The 17366-nt window shown below is 42.3% G+C and overlaps 1 protein-coding gene and 1 long non-coding RNA gene across 3 annotated transcripts; one reads left to right on the top strand and one right to left on the bottom strand.

The window, feature by feature from the left end:
• Positions 1-879: 879 nt before the first annotated feature.
• LOC308403947 lies at positions 880-5796 on the bottom strand. The gene is made up of 2 exons (XR_013973010.1): positions 5115-5796; positions 880-3519 (listed from the first exon to the last, which is right to left on the bottom strand). It is a non-coding gene; the product is annotated as an uncharacterized lncRNA (long non-coding RNA).
• A 141-nt stretch (positions 5797-5937) lies between these two features.
• Positions 5938-16239, top strand: csgalnact1b (chondroitin sulfate N-acetylgalactosaminyltransferase 1b). 2 transcript variants are annotated; one of them, XM_080893738.1, is made up of 11 exons: positions 5950-6085; positions 7060-8028; positions 9502-10090; positions 10164-10264; positions 10368-10546; positions 10694-10910; positions 11381-11482; positions 11948-12129; positions 14977-15071; positions 15153-15234; positions 15830-16239. In XM_080893738.1, the coding sequence occupies exons 3-11, from the start codon at positions 9728-9730 to the stop codon at positions 16096-16098; spliced, it is 1590 nt and encodes a 529-aa protein (XP_080749864.1). In that variant the 5' UTR covers positions 5950-6085; positions 7060-8028; positions 9502-9727; the 3' UTR covers positions 16099-16239. The 2 variants fall into 2 exon arrangements, with proteins under 2 accessions (XP_080749863.1, XP_080749864.1); XM_080893737.1 differs by lacking the exon at positions 7060-8028 and having other exon boundaries at positions 5938-6085.
• Positions 16240-17366: the final 1127 nt, after the last annotated feature.

The following is a 17366-nucleotide window of genomic DNA, read 5'->3' as shown; positions in this document are numbered from 1 at the left end:
GCTCAGGACAGAACAGTTATCAGTCATGTACTTCCTACAAGTTTTGCATATGTTTTATTCCATATTGATCCTCTGAGTGTAATGGTACATTTTAATTTGAATTTATCCAAACTAAACACAATATTTTCTTTATTTACTTTGCTCTTGTTCTTTTGCAGTACCACATCCTATCAAATGTCCCTGTCGATTATATTCTACATTTAATAACTTACTATTTCAAGTGAGAACCTAAATCATGTGGACCAATGTTTATTCTTGCATATCTCTATTCTGAATGTGGCCAGTCATTCATAGGTATTGTTCAATTTTGGCGATTTTCCTCTATAAAATTTAATTGACTTTTTACAGTGGCCTGCTGTGGTTAATAGTAACATATTCCAGTCATGAGTGGTATCAAAAGTCTTCTCCACTGTAGCATTTGGCATTCCCAATAATATAACATGATACCTTACTCAAAACACAGCTAATATAGCACAGTTTTCTTAATGCAAACATCGGTAACTCAAAATCAGCAACCACAGTGTTAAGTCTGCAGTTCATACTTATGTGAAGCTAGAGTCTCCTCCTCCAGTCTCTCTTATCCTCCTGCTCCTGAAAAAACAAAACAAAACAAAGCGAAGCATCCACCCTTCTCTTGTCGGCTGGGTGAATTGTTTATGAATTGTTTATTGGCATTTACTAATCCTAAAGTGGGTGCAGTCATTGTCTCAGTATCAAGTCAGTCAAAACTTTTAGTCGTCAGTCCATCACAGTCCATTCACATGCATACCTCCATACACATTCATACCAGATGTTGCTGATAATGGAGTCTCCCGCTCAACCTATTCGAGCCTTCATCACCAGCAAGATGACGTCATCATTTTAAAGGAAAACAATTCCTTGTTGTTTTTTGGGCCGGATTGACTCGGTGCAATCCTTTTAGATCAGTGTTCCCTATAAGTGAATTTCTCCCAAGCCAATTACAATCATGGAGAAGCACACTTTGCAACTGTTTACAGTAATAATATTTTATAGCGCTTTAAATTTCAATCTTTCAGGCCTTGTTTAAAGAGCTGATTGTTAAATCATGAACTCACAAAATATCAACATATCACCACCGGTGGATCACACCTCTCAGATGTTTTTTCTCCAGTGCACTGTAACAAAAACGAAAACAGACATAACCAACAAAATACTACTAAAATAACACAAACTAGGGCCCGTTGCAGACATGTCTAAAACTATCCCTCTCTCGCTTACGAGAAAGAACACAAGCCAAAGCTCACTGATAAAATCAAGCTAGCGCTAAACAAAACCAAACAATCAACCAGAAATTCACAGGAACATTTTGCTTCCTGCCGGGACAATATTGTGTGGGAATGAGAACCTCAGGTGCCGTAACACCTTTTGTTCCTCCTTGAATTAAAACTCAATCACAGAAAATGCCGTACTCCGACCTAAAACTTACACTATTAATTCATCATTTTCACTCTGTGCCACTGTTCCTCATCAGGGCTGTGTGAAGCACAGCAAAGAATTCAGTCAAGGCCTTGAGCCATAAACAGACATCACGCACAGACATTGTTTTCATAACCAAACCATTTTAGAGCTTATTCCTAAAATCTACATAAATGCCTTCTAGGTGACATATAACACATTCTAAGTAATCAATGGCTCCTCATAAAAATTATGCATTGGGATGTTTGTGTGCAGCATTTTGCATATCAGCATAAGCAAAGCATTCTTCATTGCATCAGCGTGTGTGTGTGTGTGTGTGTATGTGGATCACTCTTCATTGCACAAGCGTGTGCATGTGTATGTGTGTGCATCACTTCTCAGTGAATCAACATTCCCGTGTGTGTGTGTGTGTGTGTGTGTGTGTGTGTGTGTGTGTGTGTGTGTGTGTGTGTGTGTGTCATTTCTCACTCACTCAACGAGTGCACGTGTTCATGTGTGTATTTCACTTCATTCTGAATCTGTGTGTTTGGAGACGTGTGTGTGTGTGTGTGTGTGTGTGTGTGTGTGTGTGTGTGTGTGTGTGTGTGTGTGTGTGTTCATCACTTTCCTGTTCTGGTGTTCTGGGTAAACCACGGCCTGAAGCATGCCCTGGGGTCCTGCCCCCCCTCCTTTTCAGTTTGTTTGCGACCATTGCTGCTGCTGCTGCTCAAAATTCAGTCCGTCCTGGTTCTGACCCCAATTGGGGCAGTCCTTTCTCCAGTGTCGATGTTCACCGCAGGTGAAACCTGCATCTTCTTCTGTGTTTTTGTCCATTCTGAGGTGCCTTCTGTCCTCAGTTACTCCTCTTGTCTCGGTCACGCCCTTTTTCGCCACCCGATCATCCGTGTTGGTCCATCACTGTCCTGCACAGTGTGAATGCAAAGTTATCAAGGTCAGCATTCTTTCGCTCGGCCTTACTTTTCATTCGGGCTTGGCGGGCGTCTCGTCACAGCTCTGTCAGCTGACGCAGTCTGGGAATTTTCCCCCGTGTAGTGAAACGGGCCTTAGGTTTAGTGCTCTCCGTCTCGGCTGCATGAGATCACATTCCTGCAGGTCTGTTGACATTCTCAGGTCGTTGTTGTGGGTCCAGCTGTTGCAGCATTTGGTCAGTGTCACGTATGGGGGAGAGCAGGAGTCCAGTCAGCCTCGGCTTTCAGGGCCGGCAAAGCAGCCTGTAATTAAATATGTATAGAAAAAACAAAAACAAAACAAAACAAAAACAAACGAACAGGAAAATGATGTTGTGTTCGCTGTGTTATTCAGAGGGGAGACACACCGGGACCAGGCCCTGTGTCAGCCTTCTCTCCCCCTTTTTTTTTTTTTTTTTGTTTTTTCTCTCCCGATATAATCAACTCCTAACCCACCAAGTTGACAGGACAACACAAGTACATATTAAAATTCTTAAGATCATGTTTAAAAACCCAAAAAAGGAATTTTCTTTCATTCAGTAATCACTTTTATTAATCAATCAACAGAAAACATGTCACAATTTGACTCTTTTTACCACTAAATTTGTTGCGTCTTGCCTGGTTGGTTAGACCAGTGTTCCTTTTTTTTTTTTTTTTTAGTTAAATTGTTGTCCTGCAACCCAGAGGGTTTCTTTGTCAGTAATGTATAGACTTCATCATTTAAGTATGTTAATTTTTCTTTAACCTTGCTGGAAAATCTTCACGTGTTCATGAGTGTAAGCTGTTTCTTCATTGCGTGTATGTGCATTTGTATAAAAGCAGGTTAATTTTATCTTTTCTCAAACTAGGCGTTACCTTAAAAGGAGCCTTTCTCTCAGATTTCTCTGCTTGTGTGTTTTTGTTTCACCTTTTTGTTGTGATGCTCCGGACGCCTTCCCAACCTCCACAAGTCCGTTGGCCCCAATTTTATGTGTTAAAACTTCTCTTAATTTCTCCTCTAATTCTCTTCTCGCTGCTGTCTTTTTCACAGCTGCTGATTCGTGCTGGGTGTGGTTCCCATTACCTATAATTTTGCTTCGGCCGCTGTGCTTGTGGGGGCAGTTGGTCCAGGTCCGCAGCTTCCTGTATTAACACACTAAGAGATTTATTTTAATTTCATTTTCATCGCTTTTAAACCGATAAGCAGGCAACACGCCCACCTTGACAGCGTAAACTGTACGCCAGTCTCCCAACACATTCCTCTCTCTACTCCTCCATAATTCTCCACTGCACACCTCTTACTATCTCTCCTTTTTATTTTTATTACACCACAGAGTAATACACCCAATTATGCCCGTCTATCTCCATGTGGCTCCAAATTCCCTCTTTATTTTAATTTCACACTCGTCAGGGGACAGGCACACAACAATTTCAACCACTGAAACGAGGAATTCAACCTTTTTATATTTCTTTACTAATCTAGACTCAACGTTTGTTCGCAAAATGTGTCTTGTTCTAGTCCGGAATAAATGTGAACCCGTGATTACACGGCCGTTCCAGTGTTATATCCGTAGCTATGCGGGGGCCCTCACCTCCCCAAGTCACCACCTCGGCACCCGGACGACGCCGGTCCTGGCCACGCGTCCACGGACAGGAGGGTCGCCACTCCTAGGGCAAAATGTTCCACAGGTACACTAGGCATCAACCTTTGATCCTAAAATGTGTATTTGCTCTAATGTCCTCCTAATCAAACACATCAACCGTCACTGTCACTGTGTTCAGACTTCACACACACAAAAAGCACACTCAGAGCGCGCCTCACCCACGGCCAGAGCGCGCCTTACACACACAGCGCGTTACACCATCAGTGTGACACACAGAGAGCGCCTCTCATCAGCAGAAATTTGCACAGAAACCTCTGAGCTCAACTATTAGATCTTCTTAAAGCACACTGCACCATAGACCAAAATACCCCTTTCTCTGCGCTTATGACCGCCACCACGGGGCAAAGTCGCATCATAAAAGTGATGCTTGCATCCCCGAAGTTATACCTGACATCATAAACCAGGTGTTGCTATGTACTAAATTTTTACTTTGTATTATGACCGCAGCCCTTTATACTCGACTGACGCCACAAACCACCGTCAAAACCTCTATCCAATGTACTAAAACTAGCACCAACCACTACTGCACTTCACGGCCGCACCACCGGAACACGCCGTATCATAAACCAAACCTACGGACGTGTTTCGCTCTCGCGTTGCCAGCGTTCAACTGCACCGTGAAGCCAGCATCTGCTTTTCCTTAAATCAACTTCTATTTCATAGCCGGCAAAAGCCAGGACGTCACTGACACCATAAACAAAATAAACAAACCTCGACTTCAATGTACTGGACTAATGGCCGCGTCTTCAGAAGAAATTCTAACGTATTATTGCTACAGAAGCCAGTATTAGACAAAATTAAATGTGGAAGGTAAAGTGGCTGCAACTAGCTCAACGTAGTATCTTATTAGTTTCTCGGTAGAAGCAGTTTACTGCAACTAGCTCAACGTAGTGTCTTATTAGTTTCTCGGTAGAAGCAGTTTATTTAACACACTGGAATTCAGCCTCAACTTATGTTGTTAGTATCTTGCGCCAAAAACCAGACACCGACAAATTTACTGTGAAAATACATGTGACTCAGTGAACAGATTAATTTGGAAAGCCCAATATGCACATTTGGTATTTATAATACAACAGGCTGTGCTTACCTTTCTGTTTTAGGCCGGCCTTCTGTTCACTTTGCCCCACGATCTCACCAAAGGCCAAATCTACACCTCCTCAGCACACCAAAGATCCGGGTCACACGGCACCAAGTTGTTGAATTCTCCCAATTCTTTGAATCTTTGGGCTGAAGGAAGGACAATACTCGGTGTATAAATGCTCAATCAACAATCATTTATTTCCATACAATTCAACAATAAGAGCATTACAACGTCCGGACGGGAGAGATGCTACCAGAGGGTCAGGCACATGTCTCAAAATGGTGACGGGTTGCTCAGCTTTTTATAGTCTCTAGTGGCCCCCAGCTAGTCGTAAAAGCCAAAACATCACATTTTTTCTCTGTTACAGCGCCTAAGTTATGACCTCGGCAGTTGTTTCTCTGCTTTCTGTAAGGTGGGGGTGTGGAATGTGGTCTGTCTATCTCCCCTGTCTTTAGACACAGAGTCTCCTGCTTACAACCTTCTCTTCATGATTCAACAATTAAGCATGTCAAGAAAACAGTGTAACACATTCCCAGCAGATCAAGGATACAGAGTGATGCACATTTATCTAATGAACTAATATGTGAATATGTTCTGTTAACTCAAAAGTATAATGAGAACTAAACTACATACAGCTCACACACTCTATATTAAAGGGTATAATGTGATCTACAGCAGTATTCTAATTCAACTACTTTGATTACATATATAAGGTAACATATAATAACAGAATAATCTAATAGTAATAAAAGGGAAAAGGCAGGAAGAGAAAAAGAGAGAAGGAGGTGCTGGAAAAAGGTGGAGACTACGAGGAAAGAGGAACGGAGAGAGGACGTCCTCAGTTCAGTTGTGAAGGCACTTCAGTCCTCTTTTTTTGATAGGGCAGGGAGATGTTTTAATGTCTCCACACATTTTTAAAGTAAAGGAGACAAGCTGTTTAGGACAATGGATGCCCTATCATAACTTCCCTTCAGCAGGTGAGTGCATTTCTTTCATCTTTTTCTTTGTCTTTAATTGCAGATTTATAGTGAAAACTTTGCTTTGAGGTCACATTTCAATGTTTTAGTTATAAATGTGATGATTTATTTACTGCCGGAAAGTGGATGAAAGCTTTATGTGAAACAGATGAAAGACTTTAATAGGAGCATTAAGAGAGAGAGATTAAAGGCATGACTGTAATACTGATTTTAAATGGAAGTGAGATAGTAAACTTTTTAACTTGCAATCACTTATATTAATTATACACAGTTTCTAAAGGTCAACATATTATGATCTCATACCTACATGTATGTTAACACATAGCGCCTGGATGGACGTGCAAACATAAGTGTCTTTCATAAAATCAGCTTCTACCTGAGTTATAAAGAGCCGACTGTGCTGTGAATAAACTGATTATGGCAGCGCGCGCACACACACACACACACACACACACACACACACACACACACACACACACACACACACACACACACACACACACACACACACACAGGGTGGAGAGAAACACAGAGAAATGCTTGTTTCTGTCACTTCCCACTTTCGGGGGTTGTGGCAGTCAGGTCAGAGTATTTCTCTTTCTGTGCGTTTTACAGCAACCAAACTAAATCTAACCAGCAGTCCAACAGCAATGAAACGAGGCCACGTGCTGTGGACTAGTAACAAAAACTCGCACTGAAGATAAAAGCATCAAGGTTTTCCTTCATGATTTTATCTCAGTTTCTTTTGGTGCTTTTTCTTTTTTTTTTAATTTTTTTTTTTATCTATCGACTTGTTTTTTGTCTACTTTATCTGCTGCTGGCACAGGTTTGTCCAGAGGTACACAATCTGCGTCCTTAGATCTGTGTTTGCTTTGATGTTTTACACGTACAGATTTTCTTTATACCTCTAACCAACTCTAGGCTAGGGGTATAAAATACATCATATTTACATAAAATACATCTTATTTTATAAGACACTTCAACCTTCAACAATTGGAGTCTTTTGGTTTGGAGTCTTCTCCCACCCCCATTCTCTGCGGCCTGCTGGAGCGGGAGGGCTAGTAGGAGGAGTTGGCCGTCCGACTGCGGTCTGGGGTGTGGGGCCTCCCTGCTGCTGCGGAGTCGGGGTGGTCTGCCTCTCCCCACCGCAGGGAAAAGGGTAACACCACCTGGGTCTGGGTGCAATTCCCCCCTCCAGGGGCAAGGGTACCTAGACCCGGTTTGTAGAGTACGCTTGGGGAGTGTGATTGTGTGTACAGCGTCTCTTTATGTCTGTCTCCACGTTGGTTGAGTGTGGAGTAAGTGCATATGAGAGCATGAGGGTGGGAATGGATGTTTGTGTCTGTGTGTGTCTGTATGTCTGTGTCTATATGTCAGGTTGGGTATCAGACGCCACCTCTCTGGGGACACCTCAGGCCCTCCAAGGTTTGGAGGCCTATCTCCACCCACCACCACTTCCCCTGCCGGTGGCGGACTCCCTCAGGTGTCGGTGTGTTGGTGGTTCTTTGTGTCTGGGGGTGGGCGTCCGGGTACACACCGGCTCACTCCTTGGCGGCCGCTTGTCGGGGCCTGGGGCTCGCTCGGGCCCCTTTGGAGGTGGGGTGCCCCCGGCCTCTCGGCCTGGGGCTCGGTCACTCAGGCACAGCTGGGGGCCGGCGGAGCTCACGGGCGCGTCACTGCAACTCCCCCTGACTTCTGCTCCGCGGCTGCTGGGCGAGCCCTCATCTGGGACTCTCCTCAGCTCTTACTGGAACAGTGGCGCGGCTGCCCCTCTGTTGGTCTTCCTTGGTCTCTTGTGTTCTGGGGGCCTCTGGATGTCTGGAGTTTTGATCTCCTCCATACCCGCTTCACACCCTGGAGGACGGGGCTGTGGCCCCCCCACACTCCCTAGCAGATCATTACATGGAGAAACCTTTGGAATGCAAGCATGCTGATCCACACAGGTATGCACACATGGGTATTCACAGACGCGGACTAAAGCTTTCTTGGCTGCTGCCTCAAAGCACACTGTGCGCTGTCTATCTTGCGTGCTGCACAATATCGTTTATTATTTAGTAAATATTGATATCTATGACTAGCTAGTTTATTGTGATGGTGCTTTGTTTTCTCTATTATTATGTTACTCTTTGTTGTTTGCTGTCTCCTCTGTTTGTTTTTTTTTTTTTTTTTTTTTTTTCTCCATACAGGTGACCCAGGAGTTTTTTTTTTTTCTCTCTCTCTCTTCCCCCCCCTTCTCACCGTCTCTTCTCCCCTTTGGTTTTCTTTCTTTCTCTCCCCCTCTTTCTCTCATTCATTCCCCCTGTCCTATTTATTAAAAAAAAAAAACAAACAAAAAAAAAAAACAATCCCCTTAGACGTCAAAGGTCATTAGGAGGATTGTTTTTTCCAGCATTTTCTGATGGCAACTTTGTTTGAGGATTTGTTGCTGCATGTTTCAGGCTGCCGTTGGCCTTCGTATCCAGCTGCATTAACTTTGGTGAACTTCAGCTTATCTTAAAACTAGTATTTTCCCCTTCCCTAGCATTAGTTGTACTTTATATGGTGTTACACGTCAGTCAGCATGTTGGCCTTTGAATGTTAGTTAACTCCTAGCACTGCTTCACAGAACTGTGATTGCAGCTGTAGATGAAACTTGTACATGGCCATGTTACAGTGTTGTTTGGCCTTTTTGTGGTGCTGGCCATTAAATTAAGATGATAAGATGTTTTCATGAGTTGTAGGTGCATAAAGGTAAAAGACAGGTAATTTTATCCCATGGCTAGGTGGTTGCAAGGTAATATGATGGCATCATAACATTTCATATCGTTAAGGGCCGTCAGAGGGTTAAGATGTACTTGTGTGCCAACTTTAGCTGTTCAAGTTCTGATCAAGTAGATGGGACTAGATGAGTTAATGGCCAAAGAAGCAAACACACAGACAGATTTCTGTAGGAAGATACTGGAACCTTTGTACAACCACTAATGAAGGTTCATGTACCTCTTCTTCTTTTGACTGGCCCAATCAGAGGTCATCACAGCAGGTCATCTGCCTGTATCTAACCCCGTCTATAGCATCTTCCTCTGTCACACCAGCCATCTGCACGTCCTATTTCACTACATCTATGAAACTTTTCTGTGATCTTCCTTTTTTCCTCCGACCTGGCAGCTCCGTCTTCAACATCCTTTATCCAACATATCCCCTTTTCCTCCTCTGTACATATCCAGTCCATCTCAGCTTTGCTTCTCTAACTTCGCCTCCAAAACGCTCAACCTGAGCTGATCCTCTGATATGCTCATTTGTAATCCTGTCGATTCTGATCACTCCCAGTAAAAATCCTATCATTTTCAACTTTGCCATCTCTAGGTCTACCTCCTGTTACTCTAAATAGCCTAAGTGATTGAGAACAACAACTTAAAGTGGTATATTTTTCATTGTAGTGATTTTCAGCACTTCAAGACAAACAGATTTGTTGAAAACAAATGACCATCCAAACCACATGCCAAGATGCTATCTGAGGATATGAAAGAAGGGGACATCACAAGAAAAGCGGAGGACTAAAAGCCACATGTTTTAATTTATCTTTAGGAACAATGGGTCACTTGTCTTTTCCTAGATGCATCTTTAGCCTTAAGTGTTTAGGATTTCCTTAAAAGACAATCCACCATGTTCAAACGGTGGCTGATGGCCCTGGTGGCCCGTGTTGGCCTCATTGTGCTGACCCTCTGCTGTTGCGTGCTGCTGCTGTATCTCCTGGCCTGCAAACCTGTATCTCACGGCAGCCAGCAGTCTTTGCCATGGGCTGGAAGTGCCACCAGTAAGGAGAGGTACATGGCTTTACTGCAGGAGAGGGAAGACTCTCACAGACATTATATCAACAGCCTGACAAAGCAAATAGCCCAGCTGAAGGAAGCTCTGCAGGAGAGGACGCAGCAGCTTCAGGAGTCCCTGGATAAAGCTAAAATCAAAGGGATCCTACCTCAGGGTTTGGAGAGCCTGCACAAAACCCCAACGCAGTCTGATCTGAAGGTAGGACAAGAAAATAAATACATTTTGTGTGACATTATAGCTGTAGTAGTAAATGCTACATGATGTCCTCCAGGAGTTCTTCCGCTCCCAACTGAACCAGGCAGAGGTGAACTCAGGTGTGAAGCTGCCCAGCGAATATGCACTAATTCCTTTTGACACTTTCACCCTGCAGAGGTAAGTGGGACAGCGGCGCAGTAGGAGCCCCCCAGGAGCGCTGTGTAGCACTTAAATTTTACCTTATGTTGGCTGTTAAGTGGGGTTTTGTTTTTTCATCCAGCGTGTACCAGCTGGAAACAGGGCTGACCAGGCATCCAGCGGAGAGGCCTGTGAGAAAAGACCGCAGAGATGAGCTGATAGGGACTGTGGAAACAGCTCTGCATGTCCTGAATGGACCCAAGCATCACACTGACAACATCAGGAGAAAACACACATTCTCCCCTTCAGACTTTATCCAAGGTGAAAAAGACCTCAGGTTATTCATTCATGTTGTACACACAGATTCATACACTGCATTAATTTGTTTGCAGAGAGCTAAGAAATTGTAGGAAACTAGTGGCCCAATAAAACAGAATGCATATCATGATGCTTTCTTCTCCATCGCAGGGCTGACTCGCACAGAGCGGGACAGAGGAAGCATTTACGAGCTGACGTTTAAAGGTGACAGTCCACAGGACTTCACGCAGCTTGTACTCTTCAGGCCTTTTGGCCCCGTGATGAAAGTGAAGAGCGAAATTGTGAACACGCAAAACATCATCATCAACATCATCGTACCTCTGTCCAAGAGGGTGGACACATTCAAACAATTCATCAAAAACTTCAGGTAACATTTAGAAGTAAATTAACAAACAGGCACCCAGTAAACATACTCCACATGGGGCCACAGTGGAAAGACCCCAGTACTGCTCGGAAATGTGGTGAGGAGTTGCTCCACATTTCATGCTGGCTCCAGGGCCACAGTGGGCTTGGCCATAGAAAACCTATATAAGGGCCCCAAAGGGCAAAACTGCTGTGGGGCTTGTGTTTAGACACCAACTTGGGGTCCACGTGGAATAAGTGTGGGTTTGCCCTGGCCTCACAGCCCCACAGCTACCCACAGTGGGGAGATTTTTGCTGTACATCTGATCCCAGCACAGACATCTGGAGATACATCTGGAAACCAATAAAACTCATTGCCTCTTAGTAAGGAGACAATGCACAGATTTAAAGACGGCCCTAATTTTAAAAAAGGTCATTTTCAGCTCAGTTTCATTGAAATTTTCCCACATTTGTTCATATGTCTGTTTCATTTAGAGAGGTATGCATCCAGCAGGACGGCAGGGTTCATCTCACCGTGGTCTACTTTGGTCGAGATCAGATAGACGAGGTAAAAGCTGTGCTGGACCAGACCACTAGGTATGTACAAACCATTTCATAGTTCACTCATCATCTAATTTCTAATATCTCATCTCTAATACTGATCGCTTGCAGATTAGTCCAGAGTTGTCTATAACACTTAAATTTGCAGGAGTTGGAGATTTTTGCATCAATCAGTTATAGTGAAATTGTGACGAGACTCTACAGATCTATGACTCTCATGATAATGTGCACTTGCAAGAAAAATATTAAACTCCCGTTGTCTCTTCAGTCTTAAGAAATGTGTCTGTGCTCGGGCACGAGTGTTTAACGGCTGCAGGCAAACAAAAATAAGTCCTGTGAGGCTTCTGCACCTCCAGGGATACACACATGCTGTGGCTGTGCAGGCTATTGTGGTGTTATCATCACAGCTTGTACATATATATCCGCAGGCTGCAGAAATATTAAGACTAATCAAACATCCACGAAAGTCCTCCTGTTTTCTTTTTCCGTCTTTCCCCTCAGAGAGACTCGGTTCAGGAGCTTCACGTTGATCCAGCTGAATGAGGAGTTTTCTCGCGGCCGGGGCTTAGACGTGGGTGCCAGGGCTTGGAGGCGCAGCCAGAACATTCTGCTCTTCTTCTGTGATGTTGACATTCACTTTACAGCTGATTTCTTAACTTCCTGTCGTCTCAATGCAGAACCTGGTGAGAGTCCCGACCCCCCAAGTGGTTCCTGCAATCATGAATAAAATAGCTTAATGAGAAACTACAGCTGATGGAGCAGATAAAATCAGTTCCGTGGGTGTTATTAAATATTGTGGTTGATTAGATCTCAGGCTGAAGGTGAGCGCTTTCCTTTGAGCTGGTCTGTAAAGTCATCAACATGCAATATAAACTGTTAAACATTTTCAAGGACAGAGTAGTAAGTTCTCATATAAGGTAAACCACAGGTTCTACTTACAATGGTTACACTGATTTTTATGCAAACGGGAAGACCTGTCACCCGACAGTCACCTTGAAATGCCTCGAGGCACTTATTTAGCTCCACTTAGAAAACTGCATGTATAGAATCACAAGTCAAATCTGGTAAAAGGTTTACTGACCCAATTAATATTTAAAAATGAATTTCCCCTTGAAACTTAACACTTCTTTGACTATCTTTGTGGTTTCAAAATTGCCCCACAGTTCAGTAAGGAGAGATCCCTTTGCAGAAGTGAACATGATTTACTAAGATAGAGAAATTAATTAAAGTATTTGGTGATTAGACTTAGATGACCCATCATCTAAGAATCAGGTCTCTCACATCATCTCACAGAATCCCAGCAGTGCTAGGATTTAGCACAGGTGGTGAAAATTAAGACTGAGGCTTGAATGGAGCTCTGACTGAGGTGTCTGTGAGGTGGAGATGGGGAGGAGGTGGGTTGCATGAGAGTCTGGCGGGGATGATAGCAGTGAGCAGAGATTTAAGCCACGGAGAGTAGAGGCTGATTGACTCAAAGAAGATGAACAAGAAGATGACTGGACTGGAGTAATGAGTAATGATGTCAGTATTGAGCCTGACAGTGTGGGAAAGTGGTAGTGATCTAAAGACACAGAGACACGGGGCCTAACGCCCAGGAAAGCCAGCAGATGAGTGATTACAGATCCTCCTTATTGAACTTATGCATGAGCTTCATTTTTAGTCTTACTGGGACACTTTTTGCCACTGTTAGCAAATTTCTGTTCAACTAGGTTTTTGGGTGGTCTCCAAAAAGCTTACCTGCGCCATGTGACACTTAAATAATTTGCTCTGTTGAGCAGGTAGAAAGAATATCTTGCATTTTTGGATAGAATATAGGTAGATTATTGTGGCTGAATGCAAAAAAATAAACTGCCACTGTACTGTGTCAGCCAACAACATTAAATTCTAATTTCTATCAGTATCTTTAACACCTCGTGGTGTGTGATTATTAGCTGATGGAGACTCAGTGTCACATCTGCTCTTGCTGCTATGCAACGAGCAGCACGGTCCTGGCCTCATAAATTATGGCCCAGCTCCACTGAACAGGCATCTGCCAGAGCCAGCATGCTACAGGTGTCTGCACTGTCTGTTCTGAAAAATCACATGGGCACAGCTATCAAACAAGAAGAGGCAATAAACAGGTTAAGGTAAATAGGTTTGAAATTTTAAAAAATGGTAAATGGCCTGTATTTGTATAGCGCTTTACTAGTCCCTAAGGACCCCAAAGAGCTTTACACATTCAGTCATCCACCCATTCACACACTGGTGATGGTAAGCTACATTGTAGCCACAGCCACCCTAGGGCGCACTGATAGAGGCGAGGCTACCGGACACTGGCGCCACCGGGCCCTCTGACCACCACCAGTAGGCAACGGGTGAAGTGTCTTGCCCAAGGACACAACGACCGAGAATGTCCAAGCCGGGGCTCGAACCGGCAACCTTCCGATTACAAGGCGAACTCCCAACTCTTGAGCCACGATCACCCCATATCTAAAGCTTTTTAGATAAAAAATTTTTTTGTTCATCGATTTGGCTAATAAGGACAAGATTTACAAACGTTGACCTTTGGAGATTCATAAGCTCTGCTGGCAAAATTTCATTTTTTTTATCCACCGTGTAAGTAACAGTCAGCTTATACGGGTGTTAACTTTTAGTAAATAAATGATTGATGAATAGTCATTACTGTCATTTTGGGGGGTAACAGAACTCGTGTCTGCTTTGAGAAATATGAAACTTTTTAGATTTTGTCTCAGTCTTTGTGGCATTTCTGATATTTCTGGAAGTTTGTTAGCAGTCTCTTATTATAGCACTGAAGTGTGATTCTCTGGAAATTGTGTTCTTTCATTTCTTTGTTCAGGCTTGCTGGTTATCGCTTCCCATACCAACCACACAGTTCTATTCTTTTCACTCCAATGAAACCCTCTGTTGCTGCCAGTAAAGAAAAATCCATCTCTCCCCTCACTGCCAAAGTTTTTTTTTTTACAGCAAAAAAACGAGAGTGAGAGAGACCCACCGGTCACCAAGTGTTAAAAATAGAAAATGTGCATGCTACAGCTTGAATCATTAGGTGAAATATTAAAATCATTGTTTTATTAGTGTTTTACACTTCCTGTTTTTTGTTTGTAGAAGTGTGACATGTTTGGTGATGGATGGTAAAAGGCTGCACAATCAGATTACTAAGAAATATTCTATTCTTTGTAATATTACTATTACTACTATATTACAATTATTAAAGCAGATCACATTTCGAAAAGATTGTTATATAATTAGGATTACTTAATTATCTCTTTACAGATGGTCAGTTTTAAGATTATGAGCTGCTTCAAGAAAAACCATCTTCTTGAACTTTGTTGTGGGGGTTTATTTATTTCCATACAGAGTGCAGGAAATTCATTGTTTGAGTTCAAAGTAATATTTATATGAGCTTATTTAAATTAGATTACATACTTTTGTTATACTCTATGCTATATAAAATGCACATTAAATGACTGTAAATGTTTTAAAGTAACCTGTCACAGGATTCAGTGTGTCTGTTTAAACTGTTCTTGTAGGTAAGAGAGTGTACTACCCAGTGCTCTTCAGCCAGTACAACCCATCTATCATCTACAGAAATCAGACGCTCTTGCCTTCACTTCAGCAGCAGCTGGTAGGTTAATACAACACACAAACAGCTCAGTTACAGCAAATGTCATCCAGAGGTGATTTCTGGCTGCTCCTCTTCCCTCAGGTGATAAGGAAGGAGAGTGGATTCTGGCGTGACTTTGGGTTCGGCATGACATGCCAGTACAGGTCTGATTTCATCAACATAGGTAAAGACAGATATATTAATTTCATGTGAAGGAACACAATAAAGTTAAATGTTACTGCTCAACTAAACATAAGCCTTTAAAAAAACCCTAAAGTTCAGGGTTAATAAACCCCTCGAATTTATTCACAAGAAACCCCTGCAAAATGTTTTTCTTTTAAATATGTTAATTGTTAATTTTTATCTTTTAGTTATTTATTTAAAAGTTAGAATTGTTTCCTTTTTACTGCCAAATGACTTTGATTTGGTAGCCTCAGGCAGTGGAGCATTACAAGATAGCAAACCAGAGATTTTTACATAGTAATATAGTAAAAATGTCAAGTTCACTTTTATAGAATGTTAGAAAAACGGGTTCAATATTTTAGGTTAGATATTTCTTATACATATAATCTGCTGAGGAGCTTAACTGCTTTTCATTTATGTTAAAATAATCAAAACTGAACTTTACCTGATTAACCAGTTAATTGACCAGTCAGCTTCAGATCTGCTTTAAATTTTGGTTGATTGGGCTGTTAAAAAACGACAGTCATGGGCAGTAGAAGTCAAATTAATAGCAACTTCTTGATTTAATCCAGCCTTGGGATTTTATCTCCTGTCAGGTGGTTTTGATCGCAGCATCAAAGGTTGGGGCCTGGAGGACGTGCACCTGTACAGGAAGTACCTTCACAGTAAGCTGATGGTGATTCGCTTTCCAACTCGCAGCCTTTTCCATTTGTGGCACGAGAAGAGCTGTGCAGATGAGCTTCCTCCAGACAAGTACAAGATGTGTATGCAGACAAAAGCCATGAGCGAAGCTTCGCACAGCCAGCTGGGGGAGCTCTTCTCCAAACAAGAGATTCAGGTTCACGCTCAGAAACAGATGAAATGAGGAACTTCATGAGAGAAGTTAGTTTATATAATAAAAACATTATAATTCACTGATAAAGAGGATGTTTTGTGATGAGATTCATGTTATGTTTTGTGTTGATAAAACTGAGACATCTTATCTGCTTGTCTCCTGTGTGTTTTTTCCTTATCTAATAAGTTTCTTTCGGCGTGGTTACTGTAAGTTTCTTCAGCAAAAGACGCGATGACAAAAAGCATCTGTTTGTTGAAAGGACAAAGAACCTGAATCACATGTTTCATTTGAGTTTTTTAAAGCAAATATATATATATTTTTAAATTATTATTATTACCAATAAAACACTTCTATAGACTCTTTCTTAAGATTTATTTTTGGGCTTTTCAGAATTATTTGACAGTTCAGCAGTGAAGCGTAGACAGGAGAGCGCTGGGGAAGACACACAGGATATGGGTGCTGGTCAGACCCAGCCCACTCTATGGCATACAGGCACCTGCTCAACCAGTGACCTAAACTGCTGCCTAGCACAAGCTGAACTGCCAGCATTAACTGTGTCTTTGTTTGAAATATTTCATTTTTCTCCTCATCTTTTTTTTTCCTCGATTTTTTGAGTTTGGCAAACAACTTTAAGGTGCTTTGCCACTTTCTTCTGATCTTTTTTCTGATCTTTCTTACTTAACCATCTTAAAAGGAAAGAAAAAAAAGGAAAAACAGGGTTTGTAATTAAGAGTTTTGCTAGTTAAACAGGATTAACAGATCAAAACATTTTATTTTATCCAATGTTTTGCAAAACAGGGAAACCAAAACATGAAATATATCACAAATAGTATTAAGATAAATTATAGGCAACTTAACCTGACTGAGGGAGAAAACCCCCCAAAACAAATATGAGAATCGATGAAGTCTATGAAAGAAATTCATACTGCAGACTGCTGTCATATCCAGTTATGGCCCCATTTGATTATGGTCAGATCCAAAGGCCCTGGTGCTATAACCACTGATCTCTGTGGCCTGTTCATGAAACAGATCTGCTCTCTCTCTGGTCCTCATTTGCCACACCTTATTGCCATAGCTGAACAGCATTCTATTTTGTGTGGTTGCAGGAGTATTGCTGGTCAGTGTGAACTTCACGTGATCTTAAAAGATGAACCATGGGAAAACTGTCAGACCTGTTCTGCTCTGTTTAGCTAAACTTCCCTATTTGTTGGGGGAAAGGTTTATAAACGTTTATAAGGGTTTTCTGCAGTTTCACTTACCTTTTTCACGACGCTCTGCATTTAATCAGTAACAATGAG

This window comes from Rhamphochromis sp. 'chilingali', assembly GCF_963969265.1.
Source record: "Rhamphochromis sp. 'chilingali' genome assembly, chromosome: 10".
Taxonomy (NCBI): Eukaryota; Metazoa; Chordata; class Actinopteri; order Cichliformes; family Cichlidae; genus Rhamphochromis; species Rhamphochromis sp. 'chilingali'.
Note: the sequence above shows the minus strand (reverse complement) of the source record. Positions and strands in the feature narration are given on the sequence as shown.

Bases quoted from the DNA above. Each gene is read 5' to 3' on its own strand.
- csgalnact1b (XM_080893737.1), top strand. From the start codon at position 9,728: ATGTTCAAACGGTGGCTGATGGCCCTGGTGGCCCGTGTTGGCCTCATT. The intron at 11,483-11,947 runs GTATGTACAAAC...CTTTCCCCTCAG, and splicing joins GTGCTGGACCAGACCACTAG to AGAGACTCGGTTCAGGAGCT. The intron at 15,072-15,152 runs GTAGGTTAATAC...CTCTTCCCTCAG, and splicing joins CTTCACTTCAGCAGCAGCTG to GTGATAAGGAAGGAGAGTGG.